This window comes from Cyrtonyx montezumae, unplaced genomic scaffold (genome assembly GCF_038088225.1).
Source record: "Cyrtonyx montezumae isolate F1298 unplaced genomic scaffold, pur_monq_1.0 scaffold_0, whole genome shotgun sequence".
NCBI lineage: Eukaryota > Metazoa > Chordata > Aves > Galliformes > Odontophoridae > Cyrtonyx > Cyrtonyx montezumae.
The window spans coordinates 34836939-34856046 of record NW_027071824.1 but is presented as its reverse complement, the minus strand read 5'-3'; the positions used below and the strand labels follow the sequence as shown (position 1 = coordinate 34856046).

The 19108-nt window shown below is 36.3% G+C and overlaps 1 protein-coding gene across 1 annotated transcript in view; it reads left to right on the top strand.

Moving 5' to 3' along the window:
• The window catches only part of SYNE1 (spectrin repeat containing nuclear envelope protein 1), a 276072-nt gene that overhangs the window by 130466 nt on the left and 126498 nt on the right, over window positions 1-19108 (top strand). The window contains exons 54-67 of the mRNA XM_065732123.1: window positions 268-624; window positions 4449-4585; window positions 5579-5756; window positions 7514-7696; window positions 9279-9422; window positions 9727-9882; window positions 11513-11677; window positions 12167-12339; window positions 13140-13293; window positions 13427-13570; window positions 14503-14667; window positions 16539-16856; window positions 17422-17577; window positions 18742-18912. Of these exons, the coding sequence (XP_065588195.1) occupies window positions 268-624; window positions 4449-4585; window positions 5579-5756; window positions 7514-7696; window positions 9279-9422; window positions 9727-9882; window positions 11513-11677; window positions 12167-12339; window positions 13140-13293; window positions 13427-13570; window positions 14503-14667; window positions 16539-16856; window positions 17422-17577; window positions 18742-18912 (2601 nt within the window). The remainder of the gene's footprint in view (window positions 1-267; window positions 625-4448; window positions 4586-5578; window positions 5757-7513; window positions 7697-9278; window positions 9423-9726; window positions 9883-11512; window positions 11678-12166; window positions 12340-13139; window positions 13294-13426; window positions 13571-14502; window positions 14668-16538; window positions 16857-17421; window positions 17578-18741; window positions 18913-19108) is intronic.

Genomic DNA, 19108 nt, shown 5'->3' with positions numbered 1-19108 from the left:
TTTTCAGTCTCTAAACCGCATTTTTTCCTCCCGTAAGCCTATGGAGTTTTCAGAGCCGCTTTGCGATCGGCACGCAGCTCGTAGCCGCTCCTGACAGCGCTTTAGCCTCCCGCCGTCCAGCCAGGCGCTGCCGCTCATGGCTGTTCTCGAAGCGGTGCCTCTGGAACCGCAGCTCGGAGCAGCGCTCGGCCCCCACTGCGGCTGCCCTACGCGTGGCGGGCCCCCTTCCCAGCTGTGGCCGGTTACCATGGGGATGTTGCTTTGCAGGAGCTGGTAGACTCTCGCCAGATCGGCGCGGGCCGCCTCGGCCGAGTGGAGACGCTAGCTCCCGCAGCGAAACGCAGCACGAGCGCCGTCGGGTGCCAGCTCCTCGCCGCCGAGATGCAGGCCCTGCAGTTGGACTGGAAGCAGTGGGAAGAGAGCGCTTTGCAGAGCCAGCGCAGCCTGCGGGACGTGCTGAGCCAGATGGCCGTGTCGGAGCAGGAGTTCAATGCGAAAGTTGCGGGGCTGGAGGAGGCCGTGCAGCGGTTCGGCGGGCTGCTGGCTGCCTGGTCGCAGTGCTTGGCCCCGCTCGATAGCCATCACACCGACGCGGAGGTCGTGGAGAGCTGGCGCAAGGAGAAAGTAAGCTCGCTTCTCTTTTCCAAGCGGTTTTTCGGTTGTAAGCGTAGAGTGACTGAGGGAAGGGAACTTGTGCCTGCTGGCACTGTCCAGGAATGGCAGAAGTAGAAAATAACGCAGCCCGTTTGTGAAAATCTCCTGAAAAATTCCAACTTTCTGAGCTTTTCTGTAACTATATTCAAAACGAGCAGTGTTTACAGAAGACTTTTATTTGGCTGCGGCTAAGCAAGCGCTGCCCAGAGCTCAGACATTAACTGGGCTTGGCTGTAAGAAAATGAAGGAGCTAATGCACTGCTTCTGAACTTGAGCTGCTCAGCATTGCAGCCAGTGTAATCTTCCACAGGGAAAATGTGAAGCATTTCCTAAATGCTGAGCAGCAGCTGGAGTGATTTCTTTCCTACTTACAATTTGTTTCATGTGTGTTAAGTATACATTCAGTTTCTTGAGCTATCCTTTACATTGTGACTGTTTTGCTGTGGAATGTAATGGAATTCAGAGAAAGGGAGATGCAGATCCTCTTTCTGATTGCCTTCTAGCAAATATTTCACATGTATACATATCACACACTTACGTAAAGGTATATTCACAAGAATCAAGATACTTACATAAATACTTGTATATATCTGGATTCATATGAATCACAAACAAAAAGATAGAGTGCCTTACTCTTCCCTTCCTGTCTTAGAATGAAATACGTTCAGAAAAAGTTATGTGATGCTTGCTTGCTTTCTTCTTCACTGAAGAAACATTCAAAAAGTCTCAGAACAACTTCTCTTGAAACTGAGATTATAAATCTTCTCCTCAAGAGTCTGTGCCAAGTTATTTCTATGGTTTCCTCTTTCACAGAACTCAAAGATTTTTGTCTTCGTGCCAGTACATAACTGTAGGAGTAATAGAATTGAAGTTACACTGGAGTAAATAATGGCACAATTATTCAAATGGTTATATTTTTAAAAAGGAAAATATGACATGAAATTGTCAGCAAGAAACAGCTGTAGTTATAAGGCCTGTAAAAAAAAAAAAAAAAAAGTAAGGCATTATTTTACTAGTACTGTATACTGTGTGTGTATTGTCACTCTATGTAAAGCTATTTAGATTCTAATGTTATAAACTTAGGATAAGGAAGAAAATGCAGAGGAAGTTCAGTATGTGTTATGTGCAGTCCTACTGTATAAAATTATATAGTTTCAGGGAATATAGTCAGGGCAGTTATCCTTCAATTTCTGACCTCAAGAGATGGGCCCTATTGTGAATGTAAAACAGCATTGCAGCATTCTCTTTCCATTGTCTCACAGCAATTCTGTTGTCATGTAAACCAAGGCCACAAGTTAAAAATGCATTTCCTAATTCTCAGAATTAGGCTCACTCTGTTATCCTGCACTCAAGCTCTGCTTCTTCTAGATATGTGCAGCATATAGATCTTGAATTTGAAATTCAGCAAACAGCACTAGATCTTGAATTTGAAATTCAGCAAATTATTTTTATAATTGCCAGATTTGAAGTTAATTCCAAGTCACTGGAACAGTGTTATCAGTGATTCAGTGTCTCTGCATAGAAATAGGCAATAGTCAAACATATAATTTGTCATGTAAGTCTTCATCAAAATAATCTTTTAGAAGTTATTCTGGGTGGATTATTTGAAAAAGATTTCACTGAAAATTAATGATTCTAATGCCTTTGATATTTGTAGGACTTTCCTTGTCAAAACAAATCAGAAAAAAACCACCTGCATTAGTAGGATCTTGGTATGGTGATTCCTGCCCTAGATATTCCCTGTCATCCTGTGTTTAAGTCATGGCCAGTGTGTTGTCATTACTCATGCTTCCAAAGTCCTGTATGGAGTCTACTATAATAAGATAAAATAAAAACTCTTTAGTTTATTGGTTTGGTTTTTTTTCCATAAACATCATTGTTATTACATAATTACTTAATTCAAAGGCTATTTTGTATGGTTTTAAACAAACCAACAACGTGACCTTTTCAAGTGTCTTTTAATTTCTAATTCTAATGTGATTCTAATGTGTTTTCACTTTAGATTTACGTAAATGGATATTTTTTTTTACTGCAGAGTTTGTTAACGCTTTACAGTGAAGAATACTCTTTGTGGAAACTTATATTACTAATTTCAGAGATTAAAATGTATATATTTTCAGAAACTTTGCTATATTTTTATGTACTTTGTGTCTTCTCTAAGCATTCAATTTTGTGCTGATAGACAATTGCAAAACATTTACTATGTATATTTTCAGTCATCCTTTTGTACAGATTCAGAAACACAACTGAGAGACATCCTTGTCCCACTTCCCTTGTCTCCTTTCTGATCCATCTTCCCTTTCATGTGATCAGTTTCTTACAAGTCTACATCCACTTCTTCCAGATTGGAACTTAGATTTAGTCAACTTTTCAAACTGATCTATGCATACCAAATGTTCTGGCTTGCCTGCACTGCAGAACTCTTGCTACAGTGAATGTAACAGCTGGAAGATTGTTTTTTTTCTCCCTGTTAGTTTAAGAAGAATTTCCAAAACATCTCATAGGCAATGAAATAAGGATCCAAGTCAACACTGTTAGTTATGCTGGAGTAGCTGGCAGGGTTCCACAGTGGAGATACTATGGACATCAACATGAGGACTAGTAGTTATCATGCTTCTCCAAGTGAAGTTAGCTGTGTCAGCAAAAGTACTCTTTTTGTTGTTGTTTTTAGCTCTCTACAAAACAGTGTTGCAGCAGTGATGGCTAGTAACTCCCGCAGGATTGTAACAAGCTGTAATTTTACATTATGAAATTCTCTGGAAATGTTAGAGATTGTAAGAGATATTAGAGATGTGTAAGTTCATTTTTTGGGATACATCTCAAAATAGTTATTATTGAGCATACTAAGCTCAAGCTGGGCTTGCAAACTTGAAGTCCAATGGTATTCTGGGTTCCATTAGAAGAGGGGTGGGCAGCAGGGTGAGAGAGGTGATTGTCCCCCTCTATTCTGCCCTCATGAGGCCCCAGCTGGAGTACTGTGTCTAAGTCGCCCCAGTAGAGTAAGGATATGGAGTTTTTGGAGAGAGTCCAGATGAGGGCCATGAAGATGATCCAAGGGGTGCAGCACCTCTCCTGTGTAGATAGGCTGAAGGAACTGGACTCGTTCAAACTAGAAAAGGGAAGGATGTGGGGAGACCTCATTTCACTTATCCAGTATTTAAAGGGAGTTTATAAACAAGAGGGAAATCGACTTTTTACATGGCTAGGACAAGGGAGAATGGTTTTAAACTAAAGGAGGGGAGATATAGATTAGATGTCAGGAGGAAGGTTTTTTACTGAGAGAGTGGTGAGGTGCTGGAACAGGTTGCCCAGAGAGGCTGTGGATGTCCTAACTCCAGAAGTATTTAAGGCCAGGTTGAATGTATCCCTGAGCAATCTGATCTAATACTTGAACTAGCAGCTGGCAACCCTGCCTGTGACATAGGAGTTGGAACTTTATGATCCTTGAGGTTCTTTCCAACCCAAGCCATTCTATGATTCTATGGTATGATTTGCTATTCTGTAGTTGTATTTAATTTCATGTATATGCATCTAATTGACAGTACCATGTCTCGTTTATTAAAATACATGTCTTAAACTTTTCAATGTAGACTTTTTGAGCTACAAAAGTTGAAGCATTCAGAAATCTAGCCTCTGGAAGTCCATAATTTCAAATAACCTCTGAGCTTCTGTGTGTTCGACTGTTAAAATACTGTCAAAATTAGATACACATGAATTGTAAATGAAATTGAATGTGAACTTTGATTTTTTTTTAATTTACTTATGAATATTGTTCACTTCTTTTGTTTTAACAGGAAACATCGGATGCTCTGATCAAGTCTGAACATGTGATAGACGAGATCAAGACTCAGTTAAATGATCTTTGTAGATTTTCTAGAGATTTGAGTACCCATTCTTCAAAAGTTTCAGGGTTGATAAAGGAGTATAACAGGTATACTTTCATCTTGTTTATAGGTAATTGGTCCCTTCTGTGTCTGCATACAAGCTTTGTAGCAGCTTGTCCTTTTTTAAAGAGCCAAGGCCACCTGAGGAAACATTTTTTTTCTGAAAGAGTGGTCAGGCACTGGAATGGCCTGCCTAGGGAGGTGGTTGAGGCACCATCCCTAGCGCTGTTCAAGAAGCGTTTAGATGAGGTGCTAAAGGATTTGATTTAGTAGTTGGGTAGGGATAGTGATAGGAGGATGGTTGGACTAGATGATCTTGTAGGTCCTTTCCAACCTTATGAACTTATGAACTTATAAGGCCATGCTTCCAAACTGAGCTTAAGCCAACACCTGGTCTATTATAGGAGGAATCCTTGTAAGAAACTGAGGTATAGCTATAGTTCATTTGGCAGAAATAGAAACAAGATATTCAAATTTTTCTCTTAATTTTGTTCTTTATTTTACTTCTGTTTTGGCTGAAAGAGGGGAGCTAATGTTTGTCTGTTTTCTTACTTTCTCTCAGGCCACTGTAGTTATTGATACCTGCATTTCAGACATGAGATTCTGCTGTCCCTTGCAGAGGATTTAGTTTTTAGCTTCTGTAACTGCAGAAGAGGGGCATGATGACCCAAGTTGATCCCTTCTAATGTTACAAATTTAACTGTGCCATTAAAGTTCAATTTGTAATTGCTGTATTTGCATATCCTGTGCCTGAACAGGAAAAGGTTTGCAGAAATTGCTCATACTTAGGAGTACTGAATCGCTCTCTTAGAAATGCTTGTCTGTCGTATCTGTGAAACCCAATTTAAATGCTTCACTTTTAAGGAATTTCAAATTTCTAATGGGTTTCTTGGTGCCTCATTTAAGTGCTTAGAGTTGGTGGGAGGAGTCCAAGTTAACCTAAGCTCACTTCAGAGAACCAAGAAGTAGCATTGTCACCTAACAGAGTCCTGCCTTTCCTCCCTCTCTTCTCTTCTGATTCCCTGATGTGATAAATCCAGCCTTTGCCTGCAAGCTTCAAAGGGATGTCAGAGTAAAGAGCAGATCTTGCAGCAAAGATTTCGGGCAAGTTTCAGGGACTTCCAGCAGTGGCTGGTCAATGCAAAAGTCACCACAGCCAAATGCTTCGATGTACCTCAGGATATCAGTGAAGCCTCAGTGAGTCTACAGAAAATACAGGTAACATTATAGCAATAAATCATTCATTTAAGGGAGATACAATCTATTTTATTTATTTTACAACGTGGAAAAAAGTATCTTTTGAAGATAGGAGAGTAATATATAATTGAGAGGACATCAGAACTGATACCTAGTTCATGAAATTATTTTAAAGTTATGTAAATATTTTCTCCTCAAATATAATAATAGACCCCTTATAAAGTAAGAACAAGATGAAAATGTATAAAGTACAGACAGGTACTTAAGTCTGTTTTTCATGGAAAGCTAAAACAAGATAATATGTGGAATGGAATGCCAGTTAAAATTTTATTTTATTAAACCTAGTGGAATAAATTCTTCTATGAGTAAAATATAACCATAATTTTAAGTAAAAATAACTAAATGAGAATGACATAATGAGAATATTGCACCTTCAGATAGAAAGTACAATGGGATAAATTCATGTCATTTTCATGGAAGATACCAAGACCCAAATCATTTCTTTCTTTTCCTGGTAAATTTACTTTCCTTTGCTTAAATGATTTATTTGAAAGGGTCAGGAATACCATATTGAAGTAACAATTTTTTATTTTTTATTTGCTAATTCAAATTGAGAGTTTTTTTCAGAGTAAGTATAGGGGGTTAAAAAAGTCAACAGATTCTGACAATGAATAAAAGAGTTTTTAATAAAAACAGTTTCCAGCAGTGGTCAGATTATTATTATATTTTGTTTTGTTGTTGTTGTTGCTACTGCAGCTTCTTAAAGACCTTAGATTGTCCTTATTTCTGAGTGCTTCCTTAGGTGGAATGGACTTTTTTGACATGCATTGACTGCTTTAAGACTTCTAGGAAGGTCAGAGCCTATATAAGCTTCAGTTTTATTTTTGTTAAAAGTTCATTTTCTGTCTGTTAGCACAGTTAACATCATTAATTCACAAGGCAATCAAGTCTTTGATTTTAATAAAGTAAGAACTTAAGTATTTCAAAGCTAACAGACCCTTTGCATTCACTCCTTGACCTCCAGTGGAGTACAAAATCAGAATCTTAGTTGTTTTTGTTTTTTATTAATCATGCACTTTTTCTTACAACATGAAGGTAATCTGATGATTCTGTGTGTTAAATTATTTTTCTATCGTGTAATAGTACTTTAAAACAACTTTGTGTTTGAGACTGCTAAATTCATTTGAATCCTAAATGCTCAAAAAATCTTACTTGCTAGAAGTAAAAACTTTGTGCCGGGCAAAGTAAAATTAGGATGTGGAAGAGGGTAAATCGTAAAGCTTAGGTGTTGCTGAGGTTCTAAACTTTAACCAGTACCCCTATACACTGATTGGATGACCAGTATGGGCATCTCCAGTGTGCAAGGCAACTGCTTTCCTGAGATGAAAATCTTACTACTTTCTGTACTGTGAATGCTTGAAGAGAAGTATATAATGCCCAACTGAAAGAACAGTAATGTCTCATAAAATGCAGATGATACAGGTAATCCTAGAATCAGTATATATTATTTAGGTGCATTACACTTCTGGATTAAGTAGCTGTTATCCCTATAATATGCATGACTGTCCCTCATAAATGTGAATAATATTAAAATGTAATATACTGAAATATGAATTAATAAGTCAATGTGTAGATACAGTAAATTCATATTTCTGTTAAATTTTCCGAAAGCTTACCATTCACCTTTACTGCAACCCAAAGCTAATGAAAAGGACTTTTACAGAATGCAAACAGAAAGGTGTTGGGTTTTTTTTTGTTTGTTTTTTAATTCTTTTTAGGAGTTCTTATCAGAAAGCGAGAATGGACAACATAAATTAAACTTGGTAGCATCCAAAGGAGAACTGCTTTGCTCTGTTTTGCCGATGGAGAAGGCTAAAGTTATCTTGGACAAATGTGTTACAGCTAAGGAAGATTGGAAAAATTTTATCAGCTCCCTCCATCAGAAGGAATCTGCATTGGAGGTATTGAACAAAGTCATAGTGAGGAAATATTGAATCTAAATTTTCTCTTTGCTTTTTGTTCCAAACCACACATACTTAATAGATATCCTTACAGATTTCTCATGTTAGCAGTAGGTGTTTATGACACAACATAATAGCAGTTACTTTCAAGAAGTCCTATTTTTCCATTTCCATTTTACTCATGTTTACTTATATCCCTCTCACATGAACCTACTTAAAGTGGGATGTTTCATGTGGAAGGGTGTTGTTCAGAGTAAGTGAAAGCAGCAAAGACAGCAATGGCTGAGATTACTGTAAGCCTTAGAAAAGTATTGGTTTACTAGAATACATTAAAATACATGTTCTTTTTAAAATCTTATAACCCTGAGTTCTGACACCAGTGCAGATTGAAGCTCCAGTGCAGTGGTTAAACACTGTCACTTTCACTGCAAATTGATGCATTGTAAGTGATTTGAGCAAATTTCTAAACAAACCCCAGTGCCCTTCTCTGTTCAGAATTCACAATTCAGCTGGCATGTATTCACACATAAGGTGAATAAGTCTTTCCTGTCTTCTTTCTTTTAAGTTTATAGGTTTTAAGGTCAAAAGGTCTTAGCTGGAATTCCTTGCATTTTATAGAAGAATTAAAGTTCTTGGGCCTTCTTGTTTCTGAACAGTAATGTCTAGTCAGCTGAGGAAAAAAAAATGTAAATAGATATAGTACATTGTATTAAAAAGTTTTTTCAAAGAAAATTCTTGAGTAGAAGGTAACTTTCCTCATCTCAGGGTAGCTATTGGAAGGAAGATTAATCTTTTAATCTGTTAATCTTTTTGAGCATAGCGTTTTTCGGTCTCGCAAAACTAGTCTTACACTATGATGTTAAAATTAAAAGGCTATAGCTTTAAAAAGTCAAAGACCGTCTGAAAACATAAATAAAATAACCAGGACATAGAAAGTGCTCTGCTTGGGTTTCTATTCTGTATGAGTTTTTTCGGGTGCTCATTTTAATTATGCAGAATAATCCTACAAGAAAATTATGCAGGCACTAAAGGAATGCCTACATGTGTCACACATTTTTAAAACCAAGACTTTATATTGAAAGAAACTATAATCAGAAATGAGCCTTGGGTTAAGGTTAAGCTTAGTCAAACAGTACCTAGGACTAATGAGAGGCCTTTAAAAATGGGTTAGTGTGCACGACTGCAGGCTTTTGTAAGGTAACTTACTTCCCAAAGCAGCCTTGCTTCACACATTCCTGGTTGCATGAGATAGACTTATGTTCAGTCAAAGCTAGTAAAGTCAAAGCTTTGTAAAGCTTTCAGTTCAGAAGAAACTTCTTTCAGCCTCTTTTCAACTGTGTAGATGTTCTATCTATTTACCTTTGTTTTGTATCTTAAAGAGATGCTCTCTCAAACTCTTTTTTTCAGTATCTCTATGGTACGAGGAGCAGAGCCAGCATCATTTTATTTTGAACAGCTGTGGTAGTATTTGGCTGCAATAGTGTATTTTTTGTGTGTACTTGTTCTGTGGGTTGTGCATTAAATTATATTCAGTGTAGTGGAATTGCTCGTAGATGTGTGCATGCATTACATGTGTTCTCAGAATTTAAAGATCCAGATGAAGGACTTTGAAGCAACTGCTGAGCCTCTGGCAGAATGGCTGAGCACAACAGAAAAGATGGTACAAGGGAGTAGCAGTCGCCTCCATGACCTTCCTTCCAAGAGGAGAGAACAGCAAAAGTTGCAGGTGACTTCTTAACTTTCATCTCCCATTCTGCTGGCCTCAGTGGTGCTTTACAAGAGCTTCATCATTCTGTCATCCCTCATCACTTCCTCTAAATAAGATGAGAACTGTTTTCAAGAATTGCTTTTGATGATCCTGTTCTGTCAGTGTTCAAATTTTTTAGGACATGCTTTATTGCTATAAATGTATGGTGTGCTTTTCTCAGTACATTGCTCTTTGTCATTTCTATATTCATGGGTGATCCGAGCTTCTCTTTTGTCTGCTTTCTTGGCCTCACTTGTAATATTAACGTGCCTATGCTTTACAGTCTGTCCTTGAGGAAATAAGCTGCCATGAGCATCAGCTCAACAGGCTAAAAGAGAAAGCTCAGCAGCTGTTGGAAGAGCAAGCTGTCAGCAAAAGCTTTATGCGCAGAGTGTCTCAATTGTCTTCACGATACCTTACTCTAAGCAATCTGACAAAGGTAAAGCACTCAGTGTATGTGCTTTTAAGCTATTCTTTTGACGTGCGTGGGAAAAGATTGAAATGTTAAACGCTACCGTTGTCTTGCCTTTCTGCTCTGTGTTATGTCTGAACTATGGTCTTTTGTGCTGGCTTTAAAGAGTAAGAAATAAAGACCTTCATAATTCCATGGACTGTCAGTCAAATGGAATTGGGGTTTTTTTCAAAAACTGTAATTTAAAAACTCTGTCCTGGTTGCCATATTTCTCCTGGTTCAAAGCAATGTGATTTTCCAATAACTAAACACATTTTAGTCTTGCAATAAGGTATGTGGAAAAGTGGTTTTTTTTAATACTGTAGAGGAGTTGTAGATTAGATTTTGTTTGTTTGTTTGGTGGTTGTTTTTTGTTTTGTTTTGTTCTATTTTTATTATTATTTTAGAAAATACAGAATATGGAAATGTTATTACTAAAATTGCATTCTGTAAAAATGACTGTTTGCGTTGTATTTAAAACTTAGAGTTTGGCCTTCAACATTGTTTTAAAATTATTGCCCATTAGACTTCTTCTGAAGGTTCAGTGAAAAGGATAGGTCATTCTTCAAATTGTAAGGCTAGGAACTCTTAGTTTAACCTGTTTTGCTGAGTTGTACTCAGCGAGACACTTCAGCATTAAATGTTCCTACTATCTGTATTGTTTTATCAAGTTAGAAGGTCTTCATATCAGAACTTTCACTTTTCAAATCCTGTCAGTCGTGAAGAAGGCATTGAATTGAGACTTGTAGTTACTACAGCAATAAGTGTGTTATGAGATAGCGATTCCATTACCAGTGTATTTGTTTGAGTAATCGAAGAATTGTTGGTAGGTTTTGTTTGTTTTTTTTCCTTCCAATTTCTATCTTCTCTCTGAAAGTAAAATCATAAAGCAGCCCTATGTTTCTGTGGCTTACTGAAAGTGTGAAAGGGAAAGACATACGAGTTACTAACATTGGTTAATGTGTACAGAACTTGTTGAAAATGTGATGGTGTGAGGATGGAGTCTGAGGCAAAGAATACATATGGCCCAATCAGTGAGGGAAACTGGATGTTTGAGACAAATCCATCTCTGTAACCTTCTTAGCCTGTTTCAGTATCTTGACTTTATGTCAGTAGGTTGGACCTATTCTTCTGGTTCTGAGAATCCGTGAATGTTACTGAGGAAAAAAAGGTCTGGTTATTCCAGTATCAATAAAGCAATGTTGCTGCAGTGGTCTAACTTCACATGCTTAGATCTGTCTTGTGTATGGACAGATTTCACAAGTTGTCTTCAGATAAAATACCGAAGTTATTAGTTAGATGTGATATACCAGATGTCAAATAAAAAAGGAAAAACAAGAACTCTCATCTACGTTGGATGAGAGGAGATAAAGAAATAAAATTTTGCCTTTAGAAAACAAAAGAGGATAATTCGTGAATTTTCATTTTACTATTATGATTGGACAACATCTGCATGTGTTCAAAGTTCATTCAATGCTCAGATGAACATACTTCTAACAGTCAGTGTACAAAGAGAATTGTTGTGTACAGTTTATGAAACTTGTGCTAAAGTCTTTAAATGTGGGAAATAAATAATCCTTTGACCACATACTGATTCTGATTGCTGTGTGAATTGTAGGAGAAGGTTTCCAAAATGGATAGGGTCGTAGCAGAGCACCAGCAGTTCTCTCACAGTTTCAAGGATCTCCAAGACTGGGTGGCTGATGCAGTTCACATGCTGGAATCCTACTGTCATCCTACTGCTGACAAAAATGTTCTGGACAGCCGAATGTTAAAGCTGGAGGTATGCAAACAAATGTAGCATATGTTGATATTACTGTACAGAAGATAATAAAGGTCAGTGCTCAGAATATAAGATTGTTCATTGTTTTGGGTTCATGCTTTCAGGCTCTTACATAGTGCTAAAAGCTCTTAGTTTGCAACTGCACTGTTGACATTGCTGTGATAGTCTTCTGAGCTTCTCTGTTATAAAATTTGGTTTACAGGCAGATCTCAATATTGCAGGATGATACTTTGGCTCTGTAGAAGAGTTTTTTCATCTTCTTTGTTTCTTTGTCTGTTTTATTATTTATTTAATTTCTACCAATTATTGAATTGTTTATTTATTTATGAATAAATCTTCCAATTTTTTATCTAAATGACATTCTTTTCAGAATGTCTCCTACTTTGTCTGATACACTGGGTGAATCTGCATAGATTTTGTATCTAGTTAACATATTCATGCCCACTTTTAATTAAAAATAAAAACAGAAAAAATATACTAACTTTTTAGGGACTGCTAACGGTGAAACAAGAAAAGGAAATCCAAATGAAAATAATTCTGACAAGAGGAGAATCTGTTCTTCAAAATACTTCTCTGGAGGGAGTACAAGTGATTGAACAGCAGTTGCACACCCTGAAGGAGAACTGGGCTTCTCTTTTGTCTGCATGTATCCGGTGCAAGAGGTAAAAAGGGTATGAGGTGCATAGTGATGCACTGTCAAGTGTTTTTAAAAGTTCATACACAGTTTTATTATTTCAAGAGTCAAATTAATGAAAAAAAACTGTGTGTACCTAGCATTGCAACTCTGGAAGCCATAAGTGACCTATTACAATTAAATAGAAAAAGGAGTAATAAGAGTGAGGAGCTAAACTTCATTAACAATGGCAGTATTCTTGTGAAAGTGTATTCTGCGTTCATAAACAGTCTTTATATTTTATTTTGAATTTCACAAAATGCATTAAATTCTTCTTAATAATAACAATAATAGTTGTTCTGTCACCATATTGTCTGGTTTTCCACTTGTTAAATTTCTTGGGAGATATTTTAAGTGATATTTTTAAGTGATGATTAAAGCAGTAATGCTTCAAGTAATAAAGGAATTCAGAAAAATAAATGCAGACTTCTATTGTAGAGCATAAGTGGTTGGAAATATTTCAATTTTAAATGATCAAACTAAATTACAGTGCAGCAGCAGAACATTTCTGATTTTAGGTTTTATGCTTCTTATTCCATTTTACTTAAAAACTTAGCACATATCAGCTAGCTGTGTTACCTTAATATTCCAAGTTTGAAAAGTTCAGTTCTGTTTATATTCCAATCAGTGGTCCTACTTAAATCCTGTAGGATTTTAACATTTGTGTCTCTGTATAGTTTGTGATACATGTCTTATGATCCAGAATAAGTACATATTATAATAACTCACTACTTAACTACCATGAGGACATCCACTATCACAAAAAAAATGTGTATTTTTAAATTACAGTCAACTGGAAGGAGCTCTCTCAAAATGGACAAGTTACCAGGATGATGTTCGCCAGTTTACCAGCTGGATGGATAAAGTAGAAGCAAGCATGAATTCTTCTGAAAGGCAATATGCTGAACTGAGGGAAAAAACAGCCACCTTCAGCAAAGCAAAGGTGTGTTTGTTTTACAATAACCCAGCAGCAACGCATACCAGCTACAAAAAAGGCTGACTAACTACGAGATTAATCTGTAGTTCATTTTAATGCTGCTCATTCATGAATGCATCATTCTCTTTTGATTTTGCAGCTGCTCAGTGAAGAGGTGTTGAGTCACAGCAGTCTGTTGGAGACAATTGAACAAAAAGGCAGTGGAATGGCTGAGCATTATGTCACTCAACTTGAACTCCAGGAACTTCAGGAGCGGTATAAGATGCTCAAAGACAGAACAAGGGTACAGTTTTTTTCAGTTTTTCTTTTCTTTTTTATTTTTTATTTAACAGTTTGTTTTTTTTTTTAATTTATTATTGTAACTAGGAAGCAGAGAAAGCTTTTTAATTGATCACTTTTTTATTGTTTTTTTTTTTAATACTTAAATGAAGAGTAAGAGCTTGAAGGAAGCTATAACTTAATGTACGTGACAATTTAGTGTTTTTACCACTGAGTTTCAGATCTTTCCAGAAAGATTTTGAATATATGAATCTGAAAAATTCCTCAAGCTAATTGTTTGAGGAATTCTCCGTCAAAAGTCTAATTGTCTTTGTTTAAATATGATTTTACTCACTGTGACTGAAAAGTTGGAAGTATTTATGAATACCTGTGGTTTGCAATAATGTGACTTTTGCAGTAAGTGTAGCTGGCAATCAAGTAAACCAAAATTTTCGGACGATTCAAGAGTCTTACTGCTAAACACAAACATTATTACCAAAACTGACTGTAATGCCAAAAGATTCAGCAGAATGGATTTGATGATCCTTGTGAGTTCTTTGCAACCTGGAAAAGACAAGAGCACAGGCAGATAAAAACTAAGATTTATCTATTTATTTAAGATATCAGAAAAAAAAATTCTAAGCTCTTGTTGACAACCTCAGTAAAGTTAATTTAAATTAGTACAAAAATTAATCAGATATTTTATTTTTATACACTGAATTGTTATTTAATAGTGATCACAAATTGAATCTCACGGGTCACAAGCTTAGATGATGAATCTTCAAGAAAATTTAACTTCGCATTTGAGCTCTCTTTCCCAGTTACTCTTGATTTTTAGGAAAACTCAGTATAAGATACAAACTATTCACCTTCATGCCATTATTGGATTTATTTTTTCTTGGTTTGATGATATGCTAAGATATATATATATATCTTTAAATACTTTTTTACAAACAGGAGGCAGTAAAAAAAGCTGAAGAACTGCTTAACTTACATCAGGGATATCAAAGAAATCTGAAGGCATTTGAAACATGGCTGGAGAAGGAACAGGAAAAACTTAGCTGCTTATCACATCTTGAGGGTGATGCCCAGAAACAGGAGACAACACTCCGAGACCTACAGGTACAGTGTGTATGGCATTGTTATTGTTTAATAACAGAATAATATTGACGTGAACATAAATTGGATATTTTTCTTTTTTTTTTTACTTGAGAAGAGCTTGACAGCATATTATATCTAAGCAATTTTTTGTTTAAAAGTGGATCCAGTAAAGTTAGTGCAAACATTGATACTCGTTTTAAGAGTATCAAACTTCTATTGAATTATTCAGTCATGTTAATACTTTTTTTCAAGTACTGAATTTATTTTAGATGTTGGTATGCACTGAGGATACTAACTTTTCTTTTCCCTCTGCTTCACAGCATAACAAAAGTGTTCTTTTCATTGAGTTTACATCTTTTGTTGCTTACAGTCCAATACTATAAGCAATACTTACTTGGCTTCTTCGGGCAGTTCCAGTCATCTAGACTGCTTCACATGGTGTCAGTGGTTTACAGGCCAGTTTGGCCCAGTTCTGTGATTAATGAGGTGGGGGGACACATGAACCCACACCCTGGGAAAGGGGAAAAAGGGGAGCCTAAAAAGAAAACAGTGGTAATGATCTGAAGAGGAAAGTTAATGTACTAAATATGATATCAGAATGCACGATAACGCAATATAATACAATATAATTGAAATTGAAGGTAATAAATCAAACAAAATGAGAGAGAGAGAGAGTGTTAAAAAACTGAAGGGCTTACTCTATTGCTGAAGGCAAGATGTCCAGGGGAGCACACATGCTGCAGAGACAAGCAGAAAGGAAGAGGGAGCATGTAATGTCTTGCCAGCAGTTTTATCTTTCCTTCTGAAGGGAAAGCAGAAACAGAGCAGTGAAAAGTCCTCTGGGGAATGTAGTTGTTCTTCTCTTCTGAGAAAACCATGACAACCAGGTATCCAGAAAATTGGCAGTCCACAGAACTGGAGAGTTAACTCTTTAACTATACGATGTTATGATGTGGAATACTGATAACAAAATCAAAACCACAACACGTGATGAGGTGGGAAAACTGTTGCTGAATCTCCTGGGTGATAGTGAAGAGTAAACTTGAACTACTGCAGTAGTTTCCAAGTTTAAGATGTCTAAAAATATTTTTGTACCTGTTACTGAATTAGGAAAAGATCTGTACTTTAGCTTCTGAGATAAAAAATATATATTTATTGTTTTATTCATGATATTGAGAAAATCTGTGTGCTATTAGAGACTGAATATAATTCATCCTCTAAGAGTTTACTGCAACTGAATTCCTTTTGAAAATTTGAGTATATATTTCAAATGTAAACCTAGAAGACATGTAGATATGTTTTGATCAGTTCATTTCCTGGTTATGTTTCTTAAGCAGATTGGCATAATTTCTAATCAAGTTCTAATAAACATGAAAAAGTCATTTATATCCAGAGAACGTGTCAAGAATTATTTTGGAATAGTGTGTCAAACACAGGTAGAAATAAATAGGCATGTTAGTTTTGAAAGAATGAAGACTCATCTTGTTCCTTGCTTTTATACAGATTTAATTTCAGAGTTAGTCTTACAGTGTCTTTGCCATAGCTGGAAACTTTTGAATTTAAGTTTATGATGAATGGATTGCAGACTGTCATGACAGCTCTGACAACTATTGTTTCAGAACTCATAAAAAGATTAGGAGGGGAAGGAGTTTAATGCATATGCTGTTAATAATTTTATGATTTTCTGCCACTAATAACAATACTGGGTTTGCTTTGTAAGTGAGCATGTCATAGAAGTGTTCTTAGTGTGATGCATCTTCAATCATAGAGACCTGAAAGTAAAGAATGTTTAACTTGAGCTACTGTTTTTGTCTGAAGTAGAACCAGTACTTCATGTGCAACATGTAATAAAAGCAGTTAATGTAAGTATATATCCATAACTGCCTTTACAGGAGCTGCAGGTCCGCTGTGCGGAGGGGCAAGCATTACTGAATGCTGCTGTCCGTGCCAGAGAGGAAGTGATTCCTTGGGGCATACCACAGATAGAAGACAGAGCCTTGGAATCCATACAGCAGGATTGGCAAGTTTATCAGCACAATCTTTCTGAAGCAAGAAGCCGATTAAATGCTACTGTGAGCAGGCTGAAGTTAATGGAGAAAAAATTTCAGAAGGTTAATGACTGGATAACAGAACTGGAGGAGAAAGTTGCTATCAGGACTGGGAGGCAGTCTGGTAGAGCAACGAAAGAGATACAACTTCAACAAATGAGGGTAAGGAATGTAGTTAAGGAATTCCTTAAACAAAATACCATGTGAGTTTTCCGCATCAATGCTTAGCGTGAAAATTTCAGAAAACGCTGCAATAAATTCTGAGTGTATTCCCCATTCTACTAATGGTAGTATGGCTGTACCAAAGTTGAAATATTATAAAGAGACCTGGAATTTGTATGCTCTGCAGAATGTAAAGACACTACTGAGAACAAATGTTGGTCCTGAAGTGAGAAAGAGTTAATCCAATTACAAAAGTAAAATGTAATTGTTTTTAACTAGAAACTAGGTTTGTAAAGATTTAAGGTTCTGTTTTTAGTCTCTTTTGAAATATGGACAGCGTAAAGTTCTGTAGAAAGTTCAACCTGAATTTCTATTATTATTCAGAAGAAATAAAACAAAACTAAACTAAATGTACTGTAATGAAATGCAGTTCAGACTGTTCCAACTCCATATTTATAACCTGTATTTGTTTTCCATTCAGTACTTTCCTAACTTAGTTTCAGCTAAATTCCTGTTATGTTTAAGTCATTTGAATTATAAACTGGATAATGTCTTTTTGTCACAGAAATGGCATGAAGAAATTACAATATGCAAAGATGATGTGGAAGAAGTTGGGATATTAGCTCAAGAAATACTAGAGGAAGGTCTCACTACCAGTGGAATGGGAAGTCAGGCTACACAGCTTACATCTCGATATCAAACTCTCCTTCTTCGTGTCTTGGTGAGTTATGAAAATTAATTCATTAGTACATCATAAATTGTCAGCTAAGAAGCAAGTATAGATAGAGTTTCTTAATTAGACTTAACCAAGCTTTAGTCATTACTGTACACTATGTAATATAATGTTGTGATAGATCAAGAGCCTTTTGTCTGCAACAGGGTAGGTCCTCCCCACCCTCCCCCATGGGAAGCCGGCAGAGAAGTGAGAAAGAGGAGTTACTTGATTGATATAAACTATTTTACTAAAATGGCAAAGGAATTTGATATACAATATAAAAGATATCGAGAGTAATAAATCAAATGGGTAAGAGTCAATAACCCCTGAGCACACGGCAAGTTTGGGCAGAGCAGAAGAAGGGACATCCTCATATTTCTATGTCACTTCTTCACAGAAATCATGCGGGAAATGACCAGAGCACTCTGGAAACTTCATTAATGCACTAATAACTAGCAACCATCCTGGTGCCATCAGTTCATTGCATTGATGTCCTGATATGGAAAACCACGAAAAATATTCTCATATTTATCTATGTGTTTATATAAATACATGTGCCCATACATATATTAATACGTACACACACACACGTAAATATATACATACAGTGTGTATGTACATGTAGATGGCAGTGTGTACATGCATGTAGATTTTGTTTGACTAAATGTGTTAGAGAATAATATTAAAAACCTTGTGAAATACATTCAGATTTGATCACATATGATTACTACTCTTTTTTGATAGTATCAGGAAAAAAACTCAGAATTCAGGAAATTTGAATGCTGAATTGTAACTAGGGAAATGTTTTTCATGTTATCATTGAAATACACAGGTATGGGGAAATTTGAATTTGTAAGGTAAAATGTTTAGTAAGACACTGTCAGATACTACATGATCATGAGCCACAACACAAGTTGCAAATTAGAAGTATCTTCTCAGTTGTTTATGATTTGTCCCAGTTTTAGTATCAGTAATTATGGTATATACACCCTCAGAAGATTTCAGTGACAATTATCCATTAGGTATTAAGGATGCAAATCCTATATGTTTAACCTTAGTATAGCAGGTTTTGTTAATAAATGGCATTTTATTGCTATCTGTAGTCAATCTCAGTGATAAACATCAAGGTAGTTCTTGTTTCTTCCTCTAAACTCTATGTTTGTTTTGAAGGAAGAAACAAAGTTTTTGGAAGAAGAGATACGATGTATGGAGGAGTCAGAGTTGGCTTTTAGTGCTTACAGAAATTGGTATGGATCTACTAACAAGGACTTCAGAAGTTTGATCACCAAGTTTGATGTGTTGGATAAAACAGCAATGGAGAAAAAAGTGCAGAAACTAGAGGTACAGTTTTGTTGGACACAGTAGTTGTTTGTCTTCAATTTCTGTTCGCCAAAAATTGCCTGTTTTAGCATGTATCTTAACAGCTGCTCAAAAGAGTTCACTCTCCCCAGCGAAATAAACAGAATAAAGATCATCCAGTATAAAACTTTGTGTTCTCATATCGTGTGCATATTACATCACAGTTTGGTTGTTATGA